Source organism: Mytilus edulis, chromosome 5 (assembly GCF_963676685.1).
Source record: "Mytilus edulis chromosome 5, xbMytEdul2.2, whole genome shotgun sequence".
NCBI lineage: Eukaryota > Metazoa > Mollusca > Bivalvia > Mytilida > Mytilidae > Mytilus > Mytilus edulis.
In genome coordinates, this window is record NC_092348.1 from 40109158 (window position 1) to 40132207 (window position 23050).

At 30.8% G+C, this 23050-nt stretch overlaps 2 protein-coding genes across 5 annotated transcripts in view; both read right to left on the bottom strand.

The window, feature by feature from the left end:
* Positions 1-1679: 1679 nt before the first annotated feature.
* Positions 1680-10271, bottom strand: LOC139523668 (biogenesis of lysosome-related organelles complex 1 subunit 4-like). Its single transcript, XM_071317863.1, has 5 exons — positions 10119-10271; positions 4949-5020; positions 3428-3529; positions 2965-3084; positions 1680-1878 (listed from the first exon to the last, which is right to left on the bottom strand). Exons 1-5 carry the CDS (start codon positions 10251-10253, stop codon positions 1744-1746), a joined length of 564 nt encoding a protein of 187 aa, XP_071173964.1. The 5' UTR covers positions 10254-10271; the 3' UTR covers positions 1680-1743.
* A 7463-nt stretch (positions 10272-17734) lies between these two features.
* Positions 17735-23050, bottom strand: part of LOC139523663 (putative leucine-rich repeat-containing protein DDB_G0290503) — a 32352-nt gene continuing 27036 nt past the window's right edge. For 2 of the 4 annotated variants that reach the window (XM_071317852.1, XM_071317849.1), the window contains exons 24-25: positions 22618-22710; positions 19556-19738 (exon numbers count right to left, since the gene is read on the bottom strand). In XM_071317852.1, the coding sequence (XP_071173953.1) occupies positions 19676-19738; positions 22618-22710 (156 nt within the window). In that variant the 3' untranslated portion in view covers positions 19556-19675. Of the gene's footprint in view, positions 19828-20791; positions 20812-22617; positions 22711-23050 lie in introns of all 4 variants that reach the window. The other 2 variants (XM_071317851.1, XM_071317850.1) reach the window with 2 other exon arrangements.

Genomic DNA, 23050 nt, shown 5'->3' on the forward strand with positions numbered 1-23050 from the left:
TTTGTGTATTGTCTTTTTTTCAAGTACGAAAAGCAATAGGTCGTCTATATGTGGTGTATGGAATGATTGTTATATGGAAAAGTCTGTCTGACCGGTTATTATCTGACCTTGACCTCATTTTCATGGTTCATTTGTGAATGTTAAGTTTTTGTCAGTTTTTCAAGTGCCATAGGTCAACTATATTTGGTGTATGGAATGAACATAAGGTGTTTATGTCTGTCAGACAGGTATCATCTGACCTTGACCTCATTTTTATGGATCAATGTTTAGTGTTTTGGTTGGTTTTTCAAATACCTAAAGCAATATGTCAGCTGTATTTGGTGTATTGAATGATTGTGAGGTGCATATGTCTGTCTGGCTTTAAATATGACCTTGACCTCAATTTCCAGGTTCATTTGTCAATGTTTAGTTTTGTGTTTTGGTCTGTTTTTCAATTGGCGTATTCAATAGGTCAACTATATTTGGTGTTAAGTTGCTGTATTGCTTGTAGTAAAACCTTTTAAGACTTTCGACATAGAATCAATCGTAAGTACAGCAGGAGAGACATTACAGCATGTGCACTCTTTGTGTTTATATAAAAATTAGAAACAGGACAAATATTTACCAGATATCAAATAAAGTATGGTCTTAAACAATGATCTAAACCCATACCACATATCAGCTATAAAAGGCCCTGACATGACACAATGTAAAACAATTAAAAAGAACACCAATTACCATCTTCACCAGCCAGCCCTCTGCTTTTCACCCTTGGTAAATTAAGATAGCATTTGTGTATACAGTGCTGTACCTTCAAGCAAAACAAAAAAAAAGTTAGGCCCACTCCACCTACATCATTCTTGACCAATGGCAGCACTTGAACTATCTTCAGTGTAGAGGTGTTATAATACTTTAGTCCAATGTTTACAAATTTCTTGAAGGCAGGAACTGCAAATATAGGTTGACCTACCAAAATTTGAAAATTAAACCTACCCAAGAATTTCAATTAGTTGAATTTAATTCACTTAGTATTTTCCTATGTTTTGTTGGGAAATCTCGTTGCAGAAGCTGCCTGCGGTAATTGTTAATTGACATTTTCTACATTCAAATTTGTTCATCTTGAAGGCAACTTTTTATTGAATGTAGCCAGTTGAAACTGTGACCAATGGAAATCATTATCCTGTGGACCTGAATATTTGACTTAATCTGCCAAGGTTGCAGAGTAGTGGGCCAGAACATAACCATTGGCTAGTAAAGATGATCTATCTGATATATGTACAATAGTTATCAAATGTACCAGGATTATAATTTAATACGCTAGACACGCGTTTTGTCTACATAAGACTCATCAGTGACGCTCAGATCAAAATAGTTATAAAGCCAAACAAGTACAAAGTTGAAGAGCTTTGAGGACCCAAAATTCCCAAAATTTGTGCCAAATATGGTTAAGGTAATCTATTCCTGGGATAAGAAAATCCGAAACAATTAATGAAAAACAGATATGAATACAAGCAATGGGGTTATAACTAGACCATCACATATCACATTGTTTGTAGTGATTGTTCAGGGGGACTGATAGGAGGTCAGACTAAAACCCCTTTATAAACTTTCACTTGGCAATTTTAAACTAGGTGTATGATAAATCATGTCATAATTTTTTATCCTTTGAAATTTTCTGTGGGCAAATGTGTAAAACTCAATTGGTTATAAAGCTTTTATAAATACAAAATATTGCACAAATCAATAAATTATCCATGGAATCATTCACTTTTGTTCACTGTCTTTATTTGGTTCTTGTTTAATGTCTTTGGAATGTTTAGTTTGAAGGTAGTCTTCGGTTTTAAATATGATTGGCACTTCATAGTCTGCTTGTTTGGTCACTTTAGTCTGCGTCTTTTTCTGAAAATCAACAAAAAATCAGTCAAAACATGAATAGGCATCCATAGGACAGATGCTGCTCTACTGGTATTATCTTATTTCCGTGTTCAGTAAAACCATGAAATCTTGTTCAATACCCTAGTTTGGTAAATATATTAAAGGGGCAATGTTTGCTGATTTGACCCAAATTCTCATATTTTGATTTATAACAAACTAAAACTTCAATCCAAAGAAATAACTAACAATGTATGGACAAGTTATTATGTACATGTATAATCATTATGTATGTCTTTACAACAAGACACCATCAAATTATCTATTGAGATGGTCTCTAAGGAGGGTGGTAAAGGGGGGTGCTTGCACGAAAAAAACGTGAAATAAGACATAATTTCACTTTGAACGTGAAATAATTTCTGTAATGAACGTTGCACGAAAAATAAATACTTTTACTTGAACCTTTTGTGGCTGAGTCACTGTCTTCTTGTATATATTAACCTTTGTTTTACTTGATATTCCTGATTTATTATACACATTTATGATATAATTGGTTAACGGCTTTTAAAAAAGTATTTCTTGACGATCCCTGCCAAGTGTTTGAATTTTATTTGAAAAATACTGTGCACGCAAAATAAGAATTTGAAAATCACGATGCACATAAAATTAAAAAGGAAGAACACGTTGAACGAGGCACCCGTCTTGCACGACTGAATGTCAAATAAAAAAGTAAAAACATGTTGAACTTGAAATAAAAAAACGGCGATCACGTTGCATGAAAATAACCCTTTACCACCCTCTCTAAGGACTGATATAGATATAGATAGCAATTTTTCTAGAATAAAACATCATTTGATAATGTTTGTTTAAATAATTGTTTGTCTAACTCGTTGCTAATGGCCTTTAAAAGAGTTCACTTCAAAACTAACATGTGTACAAAGTTTCAAATCAATGAAACCACTATCTTAAAGATGATTGTGCAATATGGAAAATTGAGATTCAATAATGCTATTTCTATGATAGCTGTGTTTCTCAGCCTAATCCTTATATCATTGCTATGTCAAGCCATTACACAATTATTACTAGAAGGTCGTTTGATTTTGAACTACTTACAGGACTAACAAATGAAGATAACATTTTCTTCAGACCACTAAATGACCCCATCTGATCTTCAGCCTTCACCAGTTCAGTTTCCATTACAGATACATTATCCTTCACTAACAGTACAAATTTCTGTAAAACAAGAGATTATTAAGCAATTTGTTGAGATATTTATAGACATTGACAAAATCCCTTGTTTGTGACATTGCAAGGCAAATCTAAATGTGTATGCTTTTTCATTTATTTTCATAGAAATATTATTTTTTTTATACATGTATATATTTCTCAAAGGCAATCTATTAAAATTTCAAAATGTTTGGTAAATCATAACAATAGTTATCAATGGAAGCAACTGTATCTACAGAAATTATACTACTGAAACTCGTTTTTAACAAATCAAAATAATTATGATACTAAATTAATTTAAACTGTAAGCAGTTTTGTTGAGACATGGCTTGCTCTATAAAAAGATTACCTCTAAGTTGTCAATTTTATCAAAAACAGTGTGCATTTCATTACATTTGTTTTGTATTAATGGCATGGCATCATTCATACAAATAGCTGTGTCACTTCTAACCTGCAATCAAATAGAAAGTAGTTACATATGGTTATAAAGTTTATTTATCATGAAAGTAATTGTAAACACTGAGCTCAGTTTATTTTACTGTCCCAATGCATAAAGTTTGAAGTTTCAAAGAAGTGACTTCTTGTTAGCATTTAGAGGACTGATACGCTTGTCCTACTCCTTGATTCTTTTAGTCCTATGGTACCATGATGATGGGACTATCACCTTATCTGTTTATGACCTCCATGTATTCAGTCAATTAGTGTAAAGACATATTTAATCCATAAAATTTAATATATCTAAAATTCAATAACTGTACATCTAGATGTATGATTAATAAAATTTCATTTACTAATAACATTAGAAATCATTTCTATTAAAAAAAAAAATAAGAAAGAAAGAGTCCCTGAAAATCAATGCAAGATTCTCAATGGATTAAATTAAAATGGGAAATTTCTGAAGGCAATTATTTTCTCTATTAGGATATCATAACATCTCTAATGTATCTCCTTGCCCTTCTCCTTTGTCCCATGGAATCACAAGTTCTTATTTTGGCAGACCAAATCACTTTACAGTATAAGATAATTCTATGGTACCAGCAGTAGATACCATTAGGATTAATTATTATTCGTTGTATATCAATTTTCAAGGATTTTGTTGGTACAGGGGAACCATAAAGGAGTAGGTCAGGTTTTTGGCCTCAAATTTCAGATTTATCTGACGAAAGATTTGAGACACTTTTTGAACACGTATCTATTTCAGTTGATTCAATTAGTTTTTGTGACTGATTTTAACTGATTCAGTCATTAAAAACGCCCCCATTTTAAGCTTAAATATAAAAAATCTATCAAATATACCAAAAAATGTCACTTTTCAGATGGTTTTTGTTAAAAATGAAAGTGGCCGCATCTGTGTTCATCCTCAACCTTTATATATGTATTATCATCAAATACAACTAACATTTCAATATTAAGAATGAACACAAATGCGGCCACTTTCATTTAAGAAGTAAACCATCTAAAATTTTACTAAAATGCTAAAATTGTGAAGATTTCAGTAATTTAGCATGACTTGATGACGCTAGTACCTGATATATGTGCATTGTATTGTCAAAAACAGCCCATATGTGTGTAGCATAATCATTCTACTTTCCAATAAATAACTAGAAGTTTACATTTAAACATATTTGTAAAACTGCTATATTTTTGGGCCAAAAAGGGGTCTTACTGGACCTTCTCCTTTAAATGTTCAAGGAATTACAAATTCCCTACAGGAATGGATGCACATATAGTAAAAACTATCAAATCAAATATCCTCAAAAAAGCAAGTTTCCTCTCTCCACAAATATTTTTATCAACGAAATATTATATATGAATCCACACTTATCAGGATAACTACAGGTATTTGAGCTGGTGTGTAATTCATAATTACCAATTCAACCAGTTGACCAAATTCTTCTAGCTTTGTCAGCATCTCTTCTACAGTCGTAAAGAATTTTCCATACTGAAATGAGAATATAAATTGATTAAAATGCAATTCTACATATAAATCAAAGTTTTTGCAATTCAGTGATTGAGTCTAGTCATCTAGCATACAGAAATTTTAATTATATACCCGGACTCTTTGAGAATTTTGTCAAAACTGTAATTTAATTGGCCTAAAAATGAAGCACTACAAAATCATGTGAATTTTGCTTTCAATCAATTGATCGACATAATAGCGTGAAGTTAAATTTTTAACTATAAGTTTATTTTAAATGTGATAAATATTCACCAAGATTTGAAAGAAGATAATTGCATTAAAAAAATTCGACAAACTTGAACTATTGACATTATAAAACAATAACTCTCAGTTTATATTCAGTTCTTTTGCATGTGCCCAAGTTAATCTTGCCATATTTAAAGTTGATTCATCCCCTATATATGAAAAATACTTAAAAGGGATAAAGGTTATATATATATATATCTATAATACTAAAATAACGAGGTCCAATTTGTCAGCCTTCATTGGGTAAAAACGACAAATCAAAGAATTCAACTTTATATATAGCTAATATTGGACAATGGTGAAGATTAAAAATTACACCACTCCAGACCCTTTTGTTTTCCACATAATTAATATTGCCAATAATTAACAAGTTCCGGGTCGAATCTGATACCGTTACCAATAGTATATTCATCTGTTACCTATTACCTTATCTGAACGTTCCGCATCTGACAGGCGCACCACCAAACGGTGTATATAGGATTTTGCTATATACACAGGTCATAATCACAGGGTTGACACTACTAAATTCAATCATTGTCAAATTGTTCCCTATTGTAGTATTTCAATCAATAAGACTTTCTAAGATAACAATACGAATTCTAAGAATCTGGACTTAAAATAAGGCATATAGGTACAGTTTTCAATTTGTTAGCGGGCATGACGTGAAACAGCGAATAAAAGAATTCAACTTTATTTATAACTAATACAGGACAATGCTTTAAAAAATACTCCATTCCAGGACCTTTTGTTTTCTAAATAATTAATATATTACCAATAATTGATAAGTTCCAGGTCGACGGGTTCAAACAGAAAGATTTTGAAAGCAGAGAAAACTGTGTATCTTATAATCGGCATGACTTTATAACATGACAATACCAATACTTAAATAAGGCTTACGCATAGTTATATACTTGAATTCAGTCACAGACTCGCGATATCACGGGTGTGTTCTAGTATATATATATATATAAGTACGACTGAGCCAGTGACAACTCTACAACAGATTTATCCATGCGAAAGCAAATTTACAGATCTAACATTGTTGGGTTGATGTTTAGACGAGTTGTATATATATATATACATGTATAAACGAGTCTAAATTGAAAACTACGTTCAAACCTATGATTGCGTTGGATAAAAACCGCAATTTTTATACGTGTGCATGTAAAACAAATTTCGTTGTAGAAGTGTCTAAATACAGCACAAACAACATTTTCCAAAAGACCAAAAAAGTGAAAAAGTATATTTAAACAAAACGCATTTGACTAACAGGTCGAACAACTGATGTTCTTAAACCCTGCTGAGTGCCATTGGCGATCGCCAAATAAAATTGATCACGAGATGTAACAAAATGGATCTTAATATAAATTTAAGGTAGATTCATGGTATACCGCCATCTTGGATTGTGCAATCACAGTACAAAATCGGTCTAGTTATTTGCCCAAATCAGCAGATTTGGAAACAGATTTGCAATTTAATGGTTGGACTGTTTATTTATATGAAGAAAACTTGTTAATTTATTGTATTATTCAAAATATTTTAATAAATATCAAATTTTTTGGTTTTTAAAATCATTTTTTTCAAATGAGCCATTTAAGGGGAGATAACTCTTTTAGTACAAAATTTATACTGGGCTAATAGGGAATTTTTTTATTTTTACTTGTGGCAAGAAAACAAGTTTGGTGATACCATCTTTTCTTTTTATTTTCTTAAAACATATTATGAAACCTATATTCTCACAATTTATTTTAAAATTCTATCTCATAGATTTTTTTTTATGCACTCTTATGTGTATTTTCATGAACAAGCTTACCAAATTTAGGCAATTTTCAACGACTCATAGCTTGAAAAATAGCACGGTGACCCATACTTTTTATTATATTTTTGAAAAAAGCATAGTAAAATCTTCATTTTGGCAAATTATAAGAAAATTCTGTCTCAAAAAACATTTACTTATGATCTACCTTAATACTAAACAGAAAACGATAAACTTGTGGCCAAGATGTTATGCCACAAACACAAGGTGTCAATATTATACATATACAACTCGTCTAAACATCAACCCACATGTATATATATATATATATCTGACTTGTCATCAATGAAGATTAGAATACATTTTATGAATAATAGCAGTGGCAGTTATGATCAAAATTGTGTCTCTGACACAAATTGATATATATTAATTACTCTCATTAAATGAAATTTACACAATTTTTTCAAGCCCAAATCCCTACTTAAACACTTAATCAAATACTATATAAATAAGTCTCTGACATATAAGTTATTCATAATATTTTATAAATGACTATGAATTTCGAGCACTTTCTCATATGTAATTAGGTCACTGTAAAACCCATAGTTTGATGACATATAATTGTTAACTCTGATTGACCTAGGGTCAAAAAAGAGGGATGACATTCAAACTCATAGATCGAAAATAAACTGACAATGCCATGGCTAAAACAGAAAAAGACAAACAGACAAATAATTGTACACAAGAAACAACATAGAAAACTAAATAGTAAGCAACACAAATCCCAACAAAAACTGGGTGTGATCCCAGGTGCTCTAGAAGGGTAAGCAGATCCTGCTCTACATGGGGCAACCGTCATGTTGCTCATGTAATTACAAACCCAGTTATAAGTCAGAAGGTCACCGGTGTAACACATTTGTAAAAGAACAAAGTTCTGAAGACTGATCCATTATATGGGGCTGGAACAACTTTTGCCAGATCAAATTGGACCAATTCAACACAAACAACTGAATCTACTTGAAGTTCAGAATAGCAGGACTACCGGAATAGCAACTCACAAATTTTCATGCTTATTTGGCGACATTTTCCTTTGATCAATTTTTTTTCTCTCTTTGATCTTTACAATTTTGACCAATCTTATGCATTTGCATTTTTAAAAGTTGGCAGAACTGGAATAGTTTGATGCTTGAATGATCCAATTCCTGTTTGTTTAGATTTGTAAATGTCTTTTGATTACTTATTTAGTTGAGATGCTGTCTCATACACTACACCCGTCTCCTTTTGTTCATATCTTTTGACATTAGGAAACTTGGTAGCAAAATGTTGTACTTTGTACATATGATAATATGTAAACATTTAAAGCTAATACATTAATGCTAGCAAGACAAATCTTTGTTTGGCTTGCTTGCTTTGCTTGTATCAATGTTTGCTCAAGCATGGCAATTAAGATAGGCGGGGCTTCAGCTTGTATACATCATACTTAAATTTTCTTGGACGGTTATGTTTGAAGTAAAGGACACTAAATTTTAAAACATCACAGGATGACAAATATAAAAGCGCAATCGTAGAAATGGAAGCCAAAAAAATGTATTTGTTTTTTCTCGAAGATATGCATTTTCATCATCCAACTGAAAAGAAAGTCGTCAAGTACTTTTAGAAAAGCAAAATAACTATTCGAACACACCTACTCTGATTTAGTGAATCATTACATAGATATTTCATTTGACCCATATATTTCATCTTTTAGTAATGTGATTTTTTTATGTTATAAAGTCAACCTGTAGCTTTGCTATATAAAAATGATAGAATCTGAAGCGAGATGATGTATCAAATGTTCTTCCTTTGTGCGTTTTTTAGACAAATTATTCATCTCAAACACACCCTAACATAAGAAGGTTTGCTCGATTTTCTCTTTTTGATAAATTGTTACCAATTTTTTGATTTTTTTTCTGTAGTCCCGTAACGGAAGGACAGACACGAAAATAAGTAAACTTATAGATTGATATGTTCTCCGTCCGTATTAATTAAAAAAAAAAAGGAAGTATTTTCTTCATCCAACTTGATAGATAACCATGTCGTCGACTTGATATCTAGCTGTTCTGCTTAACTATATAATAGATAAATTAAAAACTTATGCAAATGGTTGTTTTTTTTACAATAAAACACTCGTATTTGAGAAGAAAATTGTTATTTTATTTGTTTCTATTCACTTTTAAAAAATTTCTTACTAAAGTAAACATAACAGAAAGCACTTATCGCCTTTTCTATAAACAAAGAATAATCAGTTTGAAGGTTTACAAGCAAAAATTAATCCAAAGTGCGCAATATTCAATAACAATAGACATAATAAATAAAATAATTAAGTCATCCCCCCCTAATTCATTTATCCCTTTTATTAGAAAATCAAGTGCACCTACTTTATTAGGGTGTGTTTGAGATGAATATTTTGTGTTGAAAACGTACAAAGAAAGAATATTTGATACATCATCTCGCTTCAGATTCTATCATTTTTATATAGCAAAGCTACAGGTTGACGTTATAACATAAAAAAATCACAGTACTAAAAGATGAAATATATGGGTCAAATGAAATACCTATGTAATGAATCACTCGAATCACTAAATCAGAGTAGGTGTGTTCGAATAGCTTTTTTGTTTTACTAAAAGTACTTGACGACAGTCTTTTCAGTTGGATGATAAAAAATGCATATCTTCGAGAAAAAAACAAATACAATTTTTTGGCTTCCATTTCTACAATTGCGCTTTATATTTGTCATCTTGTGATGTTTTAAAATTTAGTGTGACTGTCCTTAACTTCAAACATAACGTCCAAGAAAATTTAAGTATGATGTATATATACAAGCTGAAGCCCCGTCTATCTTAATTGCCATGCTTGAGCAAACATTGATACAAGCAAAGCAAGCAAGTCAAACAAAGATTTGTCTTGCTAGCATTAATGTAAAAGCTGTAAATATTTATTACTTCTAACAAAACTATTGAAGGGTGAACTTTGATCAAGTGACTTGAAGTGTTAAGAGTTATACTTCATGTGTACCTACATTGATTGGACACACATTACCTCGGCTTCTGTATCAATTTTCATATATTGTGAGTATTCAATAGCAAGGTCTTCCACGAGTTTCGAACTAGGATCATTGTTTTCTTCTGTTTCTTCTGGGTTCAGCTTTTCAACATTTTCTACTTCCATTTTCATTTATGACAATAAAGTGTGCATTTCAACATTGGGTAACATCGTTTTTCACGGTTTAGTGTTCATTTAAAGTTATTATTGTTTGTTTTGGTTTTTTGTTTCTGTTCTTTCTTTCTTCCATGACAACTTTAGAGTCAAATAAAACATTTCCGAAATAAAACTTGAAGTAAACAGTGAAAAATATTATGGTTTATTTTTTTTAAATTTTATAAGTATAGTGAATCTGATCCTTGAGTAGACTGACTGAACTGGAATTGACAGATAAAATGTGTTAGTTTTCACAATTGGAAGACAAAACGTTTTTAGTTGTTTATCTCAAAAACTACACAAAACCATTTTCACTAGCAATTAAAGAGGGGGGCAAGGGGTTTAACTGTTATGCTGTTATGGGGCAATTTAATTCTTTGTTATCTGTTATTTTGAAAATATATTTGCTGTTAGCTGTTATTGTCTTATTCTTTGTTAGCTGTTATTGGGCTTTTAGTTTTTTTGTTATCTGTTATTGTGATAATGTATTTGCTGTTAACTGTTATTGAAAATTGGAATGTTAGCATTTTTTTTGACAGTCAATATTTGGTATAAATTGAAGATCATTGACCATTGGGGTCTACCACTACTAATATGTTTGTCCCGTATTCAGAGAAGGATTCCATTAACATATGCACATCACAGAAGTGAGGTCCAGGACAATTCAAGTATATCTTATGATTATCCTTTGTAATAAATTCCATTTTTTTTATGAATGTGTATTTAGAATTATCTTAATTTTTTGTATGAGAATAATGTTCCTTGTTTTCCGTACGAACATATTAAATTAAAACAATTCTTAATATGATAAAAAGGAAAACATATGGCCAGGAATATCTTACAAGGATCTCAATTAAGGACTAGGTCCTAACAACCACTTAACCTTTTATATTATATGGTACATAGACTCAGCTCTGTTCAAAGCAGAACCAAAGGCATTGTACAATGAAAGTTCCAACCATGTACTTGGGTCCGAAGCTGCACATAACTCATTACAAACAAAGATTTATTTCGTTTCAAGCCATTGTTTCCCTACTAAACTATGTATTCTACTTACTAGTACACTTGGTACAATCAAAAACCTCAGCTGATAAAAAATTGTTCAAATAAGGCCTTCAAAAATAGTGGAATAAATTGCTTTTAGAGTGTCAAAATTCGTTCGAAGTACTTGATAAGTTGCATGCTTATAATTGGTGCTTTTGATTTTTCTACCCTATATACCACTTTGCCTCATAGTTTTATTAAGAAAAATTCACACACCTCATTAAATGGTCATCTAGAAAAAGTCAGAATATTCAAACTCTTTTAGGTCACTTTTTTTATTAGCAACAAAGGGAGCTTCAGTCAATATATATAAACAATACACCAACGTTTCATGAGAACTGCTGAAAACATTTTTGTGTTAATGTCTGAAAACTGGAAAATCACCCCTTTTTAATTAATAATAACTCGGAAACGTAAAATCTAAAATTTATAAAAATTGAAAGTTACCTCATGTTAATAGATATAAACAATTCACCAAAATTCCTTGCTTTGTAAAAGCATTTTTGAGATATTATCAGAAAACTGAAGAAAAATAACACCAATTTTATTGAATAAAAACCCATTACCCAGAAACTTAAAATCTATAATTTATTAAAAAAAACCAAAACCAAAAAGGGAGCTCACGTCAATAGATATAAACAATTTCCCAAAGTTTAATGCAAATGGTTAAAGTGTTTTTGAGTTACATGTCCGACATGTTGACAACAGACGGACAACAGTATACCATAATACGTTCCGTAAACGAGCGTATAGAAAATATTATAATATATTGAGAAGTAATTTAAACACATTCTAGACACATAAATTAATACTAAAAACATAGTCATAAAAAATGGAATGCATTACAAAGGATTATATCCGTAATAAGAAATACAAAATGTACTGATTTGTCAAAGACCGAATTATTTTAATATTTCATTTACTGTTATCTGTTTTTGTCCATTTTAATTCCTTGTTATCTGTTAAGAGCCAAATCAATTTGCTGTTTTGCTGTTATTGGGACCCCTTGCCCCCCCCCCCCCCCCCTCATTAAAGGATTACGATCCAGTCCCCGCATTCCATGCATTGAAATACTCAATTTTAAGAAATTTTAAACGTCAAAATTCAAAATTAATCGTACAACAGAGTTTCCTAAGGTAGAAATAAAAACAAAATTGTTGAACTGTTTATTATGGTGGCCGGATGGGTCCATTTTAGCTTTTCGCGTTTTCTCCTTTTCTCCTCTCACTTTGCAAACACGAAATTGCAAAATCGAGAAATCAGGAAATTGGGAAATCGAGAAATCGAGGAAATCGGTAAATTAGGAAGCGAAAAAACGAAATTGAGAAAACGAAATCGATAAATAATGAAAGTGAAATCGACAAATTATGAAAGCGAAATCGATAAATCATGAAAGCAAAATCGAGAAAGAGAGAACTTTTTTTTTTTTGAAGCGAAATCGAGAAATCGCGAAATCGCGCGGCAAGCGACAAAATCAAGAAATTTATTTCCCGTTTTCGCGTTTTCGCGCTTTTGGTTTCTTACTTTCTCAATTTATCGATTTCCCGATTTCTAGAAACAAGTTCTCGTTTTCCCGATTTCCCGAATTCTCGATTTCGCGCTAAAGTGAAAGGAGAAAACGCGAAAAGGCGTAATGGCCGCATCCGGCCACCATAGTTTACGCTCTGTTCGTCCGTATGAAAATAAGAAGATGAGGAAACACTGAACTATCAACTAAAGACTTAAGTATAATGATGTACACAGTTACATGTCACCGACTCACTATAGGGATTTCAACAATAAGTAAACATAATACCGTTTAAAAAAGCTATAAAAAAAACCTGGAAAACAAATGGTTAAACAATTTATAGAAAAAACAAACGTTAACAATTATAATAAAAAAAACTTTTGAGTGCCGACCCAAGATACCTCACAGTAACCGAAAGCTAGGTCAATGTCCAATCTCAACTAAAAGATAAACCACGTATTCCCAAACAAAATATATCAATCTATACAACCCAACCGGATTTAGTGTAAAGACAATTTTAAATGTAGTACTAAACAGGCATGACCTTAAACATGCCAAACATGTTAGTACCGACTATATATGGGGACTGTAAGATGGATAGCAATATATGTTTGGTTATATGTATTGAATTATGGAATATAAAACCAAAAAGACCTTACTACAATGTTAACTACCTCAGGCTCTAAAGTGGAACTAGCTACGAAATATATAAAAAATCTTAAATACGCTTTTTCTGGGGGTTCGATCATTAATGAAAGTTTTAAAATAGTGAAACAATAATTCGATTTTAGCATGTTTAGCAGCCAGTATGGTTTAATTTTGTCAAAATAAGTTAAGAAACATTGATGATGAATTATTCGACCTCATTGAATCCGTATTCAAAGAACGTAAATGTTAAGAGATGGATGACGCATGCATTATGTGTGTTAAGTTAATTGAAGGAAAAGAATGTCAATATTGAAAGTGAAACAAAGGTAAATCATTTGGTTTACTAATTCGATCCGCAAAAAATCATTCTTATACAGGTAAAAACGATGATCAACATATATTTTAAATCTACAATATGAAATTAGACAGACCTAGAAAAATCCAATTGTACAAGTTCAATATTTATTTAATATATCTATATTTGTGTTTAAAGCTCTTATATGACCATTGACGGTCTTCAGATGTCGACTCGATAGTAAATTAGATTGCGTCGGTCTAGACTAAAATACACACGAAACGCAGCTACAAATTATCGTGCCCAATCTGAGAATGTATATTTGGACAATTTGTGATTCATTTTATGGATAAATGTTTTACGCTATCTTAACCCAAATATGAGAATTTGAGTAAATTCGGTGAAAATGGATTTGACAGGAGGTGGGGTAATGATATAGCAAAAATAACAAACAACTGCAAGTTGGAAAATCGTACAAGGTTCATAGTTAAAATGAAAAGTGCTTATAGATTCCTTCGGGTTTCTTTTCACATATTTTATGCATATATCGTTGTTTTTTTCTTCAATATGCATATGCAGCTCTTCATGCTTTAATCACATATGAGATTTTGTTACTCTTAATAAAAAAAAAAGGCTTAAGCAGATGTGGTATGATTGCCAATGAGACAACTCTCCACAAGAGACCAAATGACACATAAATGAACAAAGCCCATACCGCATAGTCAGCCATAAAAGGACAAATGTAAAACAATTCAAACGAGAAAACTGACGGCCTACTTTATGTACGAAAACAAATTTATATAGTCTACTTAAAAAAATCAGCGTAAAAGTGCGTTCTTTTATATGCTGAATGGTTTTGTTAAAAATATCCCTACCTACACACCGAGTGCAGATGACAGTTACAAAGGAAGAATTAATAGGCATAAAAATTCAGAATGTACCCAACGTACTGTATCTCAACATCTTTAGACTTACATAAATTAATTTGAATTGAAAAAGTTTAAAAGGGTGTTACATTGTAAATGCATCCGGTTGTGTGTGAAGCACTAAATCCAAGGTTGTTAAAAAATCAAATAAATCTTTTTAATAACATTTTTAAAAAGTGTGGTTTTTATCTTGATATGTTGGTCAGGCCAAATAAAAAAGTATGTGTGGTTCCAGTTACATCTGAAAAAAAGTTAGGATAGGTAGGTAGGGTTTTTTTTTTATTTTATGTTTTTTTTTTACATTGAGTCTATGGTAGCAACTTCTGACTTTAACAGTGCTTAATGAAAAATGACAATAAAATCTTTAGGGTAGGCTATTTTTAAGCCGAAAAGGTAGGGACGGTAGGGTTACTGGAACCACACATATATTGTTATTTGGCCTCATACAAACTATCTTTTAATAATTTAGAGATTCACATGGACATTTTTCTTTTTTTATTCTTTGTGTTCAGTTTCATTTAATCAACATTAACATCATTGTCAATCTTTTCTATGCCTATTACGCTGTGGATTCATTAATATTCGTTGGGAACCAATTTGGTACCAATTTTCGTGGATTTCGTGGGAAAGGGGAACCACGAATTTAAATGTTCAAGGAATTTTAAAATTTCTAAAGGAATGCATGATGATTTTGTCAAAGCCATGAAATTAAATAGTCACGAATATACAGCTTTTCCTAAATCCACGAAAATTGGTACCCATGAAAATAGATTAATCTATAAACAAAATATCTCCTAAAAATTTAGGGATTCACATGAACATTTTTTTTTTTATTCTTTGGTGAACAGTTTTATTTAATCACCATTAACATCATTTAGTCAATCTTGCGACATATATCAGAAACAGGAGCGATGAGAGATCGGTTTTTAATTAGATTGAGTCATAATATTAACATTTTTTCAGTATGAACATCCTTCTTAATTGTGTGTTGTATTGAACAAGCACCACGCAAAATATTAATCCACTACAAAGATATCTAGCTGTGAGTGTGAAAATAGTCTCAATTTGATAATGATGATCGGTTTGTGGTAAACGTCCAGTGGCAAATATTACATGCATATCAGGACAATAACATGTTGATGTGATATGAGTATGAACCCTGTTTTGTGCAAGTCGGACACCATGATAAGGCTTTTCCACATAAGAATTGTGCAAAATGTAATTCTTGACCAAAAACCAATGAACCTAGAACAGCAGGCCAAGGTCAGATGAACCCTATCTATCGGACTTGTTCATCATTCAATCAGTTTATACATAGAATATAGTTAACCCATTACTTGTAGTATCCGTGAAACAGACACAACTTTTTAAAACAAGTGAATTTTTCAAACAGATCTTTAACCATGAAATTGAAGTCAAGGACAATGGGTTGAAATTTCAAACATAATGAAGTTGAGATAATGATAATATACAACCATTATAAAACAACTCTGACAGTATTGTCTTTTGTCAATTAAGTGTACTGTGTTGTATTTGAATCTATTTTGTATTGACTTGTCTGTGTGCTTTCCATATATAATAAATGAATTTTCAATAACTTAGAATACTATATGCTAATTTATCTGTCTGATCATGCATCCAGAGAAAATGGTAGAAATAGGGAATAGGGACATATATTTTGCCTGGAAAAGCCCACCTCATTTTATTGTGAAACTTAACATTGACGAATAAACCATAAAAATGAGGCAAAGTGTAGATAGTACCTGCAAGACAGACATATTCATCATTCCATACACCATATTTATAGCTGACTTTTTGTTTGGTATATCATATGAAACGGACCAAAACACAAAAACTATGAACCATGAAAATGAGGTGAAGGTCAAATGTATCCTCCCAGATAGATATATATAAATACACGTAATATAGATGCCTTGATTATAGTATCTGACAAATAGACCAAATCAGAAAAAAATAACATTTACAAACTAGGTCAAGGTCACATGAAACCAGACACAGAAATGTCATTGTTACAATCATTCCATAGACCAAATAAAGTTGACATATTGTTAACATTGTCTAAAACCTGGACTTGACCATATTAATTTAACCTTGATCAATGATCAATGAAATTAGGTTGAGGTCAGGTGAACTCTGTCTGAAGGACATGTAGACCTTGAAAGGAATCCATATACCTATTTTCTTGTCCTTGTTCTATACGATAGCAATTGTAATCAGTCTTGCATTCCCCGACAAAACTATTTACTAGATTGAAAGTAGAATTTATTTGTATGGCTTTACTTAAGTACATCTCTGTTCATTATATTGCTTGAAGTGTTTTTTAAAACATTCAAAACATTCTCCTCCATTTATTTAAAAGCTTACACAACTGATCTCAACTTATGGAGCAGGGTCTGCTTACCCTTTTTATCCAGTTTTTTGTAACTTGTTTTTCCATCTTGCCATGATTTGGTCCCTCTTCCTTCAACTTATGACTTTTTGTGTATTTAATATTAGCTTAAGTGCATACAAATTGGGGAAAAATATAAATGTTTAATTGAATAGGACTTTTATATTGTAGTATATATGGAAAAAGGAAGAAACAATAAACTGTCACAGTGGTTATGACATATCCCAATATTTTTCTCTCTGTAGTTTGGGGTATTTTTTACTTATTTTTTAATTCATTTTTGATTTTAAATGAATGAGAATTTCAATTTACTCACCAAGAACCAACTAAATGTAACTTTCTATTTTCTATGTTTAAAAATCTTATAGTAAAAACTGGATTTTTTTGGGACTTTAAGGAGGTAGACCTAGGTTAAGGGAAATAACTCTTAAAATCATCAGTACGTTTGTGTCAACCATTTTCAAAAACATATTCTAAGCTTCTAGGTTACATAGATTATTTTCAATCTGTTTCAGGTAAATGCTTAAAATACATTGATGAACTTGACTTTTACAAACGCTTGACTGATTTAAAGAGATATCTCCCTGAACCAAGGTCTACCCCCTTAATAAAAAATGGACACACATAATCTGTCATATGATTTATTTAGCTTGGTTACGACAATTTATACACTGCTTTACAATGAAGATATTATTTTACATATTTTACATTAGATATACAATAGTTTACTACATGATTATAATGGAAGCAGTGACTTAATATTGGCTCTCTATATAAAAAAAAATCTGGAAATAATGCCCTATAAAACACTAAAAAAGCACTTGAAAAGCCATTGAACCACATAAAAATTTATTTTACGATTCTATAAATATTAACCACTTCATTGCATAATAAAAATTTCTGTTTACAAAAAAAATCATAATTTTAAGAAAGGATCAAAAGTCACTGCATGAAATGAGTATGAATGAACTTAACAATGGAAACTACAATTTCTGAGATCAATTGAAAAACTTTCTTGTTGCATGTGGGCAGCAACTTTTAGGCAAGAAAAAAGAAGAAAATAAAAATGTAACATACACAGGTATATATGTACACACCATACACTCTCACATCTATAAGCACTCATTACTATACACTATATGACTAGCATCAGGCACTAAAAGTCTACTCTATTTATTGTAGTTCTGTCAATTTCCTTCAAAGATAAAAAAAAAATATGAATTTCAGATGATATATCCCAGACAAAAATATTTGCTTTTGCATATTTTTCTTGTACAGTTGTACTCAAAAGAAAGGAAAAAAAACCAAAAAAAAAAACGAGGAGACAAAGGTCAACGTGAAACTGGAGAAATTTAATATCAAATTATTATTATTATTAAGTTAATAAGTGCACAATTGAATTAAAGCAATGCATATGTTGTGTACAAATTGTAATGTTGTACAAATTATAATTATAAAATTTTTGTACAAGTTATCAGTGTTTTATGAACAGCTTAACACAAATGGATGATGCAAGTACACAGTCTTTTGTTTTGTATATTTTTGTCAAATTTCCACAACTACATGTTACAGTCTAATACTGAGAATTGATGCAAACACATTATAAGAACACAAAAAGACTTTTTATGGATATGATTTTGGTATACGGTGAAAAATAAACTGTAGATTTAAACCATTTAGGTATTCTCATTTCCAGTTTGAGGACAAAGAGAATAGCACTAAATGTTAGGTTGATGTTTATTTAAATTTAAGACATTCAACTGGTACATTTTAGAAGGTAAACTTTTATCACCTGATACAAGGAGGTATGTGTCAAAAAACTTATAACTTGTACAAAAACCCTGTACAAATTATAATTTGTACAAGCTTACATCTGGTACACAACACATACATTATTGGTCAATTTTATTTATGAAATTCTGTATCCATCTTATTTGATTAAAATTAGAAGAAATACCTGTAAATATTAAATAAGTCTACCATTTTCAAAACTTATTTGAACTTTCTGTTAAATAGTTAAAGGAAATGTTTCATGTCAATGAACAAAATTTTTGATAATTATGAAAAAAAAAAAATTTAATTCAGTTTTTTTAACATGTCATATCTAAATAATAACAAAAAAAAATCCCAGACCACAATTCTAGAAAATTGACAGAAATTAAAAAAATCTACATTACAGGCAATTGATACAAGGAATTCAGAGTATTGAAAGAATCTACATTAAAATAAATAAAAAGCATAGATTTACAAAAAATACAAATAAACAAGACAAAGCCAGTTGTCCCAACTCTAAACTTGGTGTGTGAGTAAAATTATAGTTTTACACCTTAAAAATTTATATATCCATTATGTACATGTCACAACTGATTTCTTCATTTCACAACCATTCTGATCTAAACAATTTTATTTAACATGATAATACATTTCAATTATTTAATTTATATTCATTTTTAATTGATTCAATAAACTTATAAAGACAAATTGCAAATTAAGTCATTAAAGAAGAACATGCAAATTTAATCATATTTCTGTTAAAAAGCTAGAAAATATTTATGAGCAATAATTGATTTAAAATATCCATTTAAGGTCAAGAATAACAGCTTCACATATCCTCCTGAGAGTCTGGAATCGCTGTATAATAAATAAAAAATACAACTTCATCACACACCAGTTTGTTGGAAACAATTCTTAACGGCTAAGGGCTGTCTAGGTTTATGTCCCTGAAAAGAGAAAAAAACATATTAAGTTTATCATAGAAACTATGTAAAGAATATTCAAGGAATTTACAATTACACAAATTGTTTTGTTCAGTTAGAGAACTCCCAAGTACAGGTATACTCTCATTCTAAATTCTCACTCAAATTGATTAGCATTCCTTATTTTCGGTCATTTTATAGTCGACTATGGTGCAAGGTTTTTAGTCATTGTTGAAGGCCATACAGTGACCTATAGTTCTTAAGTTCTGTGTCATTTGGTCTATGGTGGAAGGTTGGCTTATTGGCAATCACATCCCGTCTTCTTATTTTATATCCATGTAATATGCATTTGCTTTTCCTGAACTACAGGAGTGGTTTAAAAGTTTTTGTGTATATCCATAAATTGAGGTCAGTACCCTATGTAATACTTTTACTATCATATGTTCTAGTATATTTTTTCTACTAGGAATACTATTAATAATAATATGGAAATATAGTACTCCAAAATTTGAAAAAAATGTGTGATTTTCATGGAAATTTTATTAATGCAGAAATGTTTTTGTTTATTATTCTGTTTGAAATGAATACTTCAATTGTCCAATCTGATTCAATATTGGTCTATTATGGAAATTTATAGCATACGCATGTTTCTATGTAAAAAAAATGAACAGTGCATAAACAATTAACAAAAACTGTCTGTGCAATAGGATAATATGTGCATTAGTAGAATGAACAAGTGATAACGAAACAATCCCCATTCAACAATGTTTTGGTGTACTAATATTGCATCATTAAAATCTCTGAAATCATGCAAGTTAATGAGTATACTCCTCATTAGGCTCTTCAAAAAGTCATATTATGATTTTAAACTGTTCAAATTACTTTAACATAAAATTTCAATGTTAATATATTTCTGGAATAAAACTGCAAAGCAAATGAGAAGCAGTAATCAGTGTGTTTAGGAAAACAATATCAGTCTAATGCCTACCATGTTAACATTCTTGACAGCTGAAGTCAACAACAAAACAGACAAGAAAAGTGGGACAGATAATATAGTTCCCTATGAACACATCTATTCATTGTAAAGCAGTGATTTTCATCAAATTTTGCCATTATGGCCGTAAAATAATAATACATTTGCATTTGAAACACAAAACTAAAATATATAATTATATCTAGCAATTAAGTAATTTAAGCACATGGATAACATAGTTACTATTAATTATTTTTATTGTGTTATATTATAAAAAAAGAGTGCATAAATACTTAATTAGATTGCAAGATGTTTAAATTCAATATTTACAAAACATATTTGGCAGAACAATTTATCTAGATTACTACTTATTCAAAATCAAATGATTAACATTTAATAACACTTATCTTATTTTTATATTTTAGAAAGATAAATACATCTTAACTAGAGGCTCTAAAGAACCTGTGTCGCTCACCTTGGTCTATGTGCATTTCATACACGGATAAAAAATTACAAAATTTACAAAATTTATGAAAATTGTTAAAAATTGATTATAAAGGGCAATAACTCCTTAACGAGTTAATTGACCATTTTGATCATGGTGACTTATTTGTAGGTTTTACTTTTCTGTACATTATTGCTGTTTACAGTTTATCTCTATCTATAATAATGTATTCAAGATAATAACCAAAAGCTGCAAAATTTTCTGAAAAATTACCAATTCCAGGGCAGATAGACTTTGACCTAACGAACAAATGTATCCTCGTCAGATTTGATTTAAATGCTTTGGTTGCTGAGATTTTAGCCAAAAATTGCATTTTACCCTATGTACTATTTTAAGCCATGTTGGCCATCTTGGTTGGCAGGCATCGGACACATTTTTTAAACTAGATACCCTAATGGTGATTGTGGACAAGTCTGGTTAAATTTGTCTTAGTAGTTTCAGAGGAGAAGATTTTTGTAAAAGTTAATGACGACGGACGAAAAGTGATGGGAAAAGCTTCAATAAAAAGAAATTTTATTCTTATAATTCAATTTACATCTTGCATCATTTGAAAAAAAACTGCTTTTGTTGTCTACATTTTTAATGATTTTTTTTGTTTATCAAATATCCAAAAGAATTATAATTTACTTTTATTTTCATACAGGTCATAAAACAATTCTTTCTAAACTGAGCAGTAATCAGCACCTTTTTTTTTTACATTCAACAATACAAAAAATACATGGATCTATTTTGTAACAATGGGAGTAACTTTTGCGGTCATCTTTTTTGGTGTAGTTTGCAGCTTATTGAAAACTTTGGCTAAATTTTTCATAGGTGTAAGCTGTTTGCCCATGTTTTTTAAGGGTGTAGTTATGAGTAAGAGCCCTGTTGGTGGCTTCTTGTTTCTAGGTGTTGTCGGTGTTTGTAACGAGAACAACTTTTTGTTTATTGGAGATCTAGGTGTTTTTCTAGATAACGACTCCCTGTTTCCAGGACTTGTTGGAGTTCTATTTCCTGATAACAACAGCTTCCTGTTTTTGGGAGATATTTGTACTTTAGAAGTTGCTAACTTCCTTTTTCTTATGGCAAAAGCTGGTGACTTTTTGTATTGTGGAGATGTAGGTAGCTTTGTTGTTGAAAGCCTCCTGTCTTTGGCTAATTTTGATATTGAAAGCCTCTTGTTTCTGGGAGATGGTGTATTTGCTGGTGATAGCCTCCTTTCTTTGGCTAATTTGGATATTGAAAGCCTCTTGTTTCTCGGAGATGGTGTTTTTGCTGGTGATGACTTCTGTTCCATCGGTGTGTCTGGTGTTTTTGATACAGATTTCTTTTCGAAAATGTTGATCAACTTACTAACCTTCGTTGAACTTTTAGAAGCCGACACAAAACCATGCTGCCTTGTCAAACGTTTGTTCTTTGGAGTAAATCCTATGCTAAATGTTGTGGCAGGCTGAAAGCAGAAAAATCTTTATTCAAATCTAATTTTTTTTATTTCTACAAGTACAAGTGTTCATTGAAGACCTATTGGTGACCTTCTGCTGTTGTCTGTTCTGTGTTCGGGTTGTTGTCTCTTTGACACATTCCCCCTTTCCATTCTCAATTTTATTTTTATGGTGAGCAATTTTGTGGATCAGGAAAAATAACATATGTACTATTCCTTTTATAATAGTGTACAATTTCATTTGATGCTGTCTTGCTTAAATCTCTTTTTTTATATTAAAACTGCAGGCCTCATGCATATCCTGATTAAAGAATCCATTTTAAACCTTGCTCCAATAATTAAACTTGTT

Bases quoted from the DNA above. Each gene is read 5' to 3' on its own strand.
- LOC139523668 (XM_071317863.1), bottom strand. From the start codon at position 10,253: ATGAAAATGGAAGTAGAAAATGTTGAAAAGCTGAACCCAGAAGAAACA. The intron at 3,530-4,948 runs GTAATTATGAAT...ATTTGATTGCAG, and splicing joins TTGGTCAACTGGTTGAATTG to GTTAGAAGTGACACAGCTAT. The intron at 1,879-2,964 runs GTAAGTAGTTCA...GTTGATTTTCAG, and splicing joins TATCTTCATTTGTTAGTCCT to AAAAAGACGCAGACTAAAGT.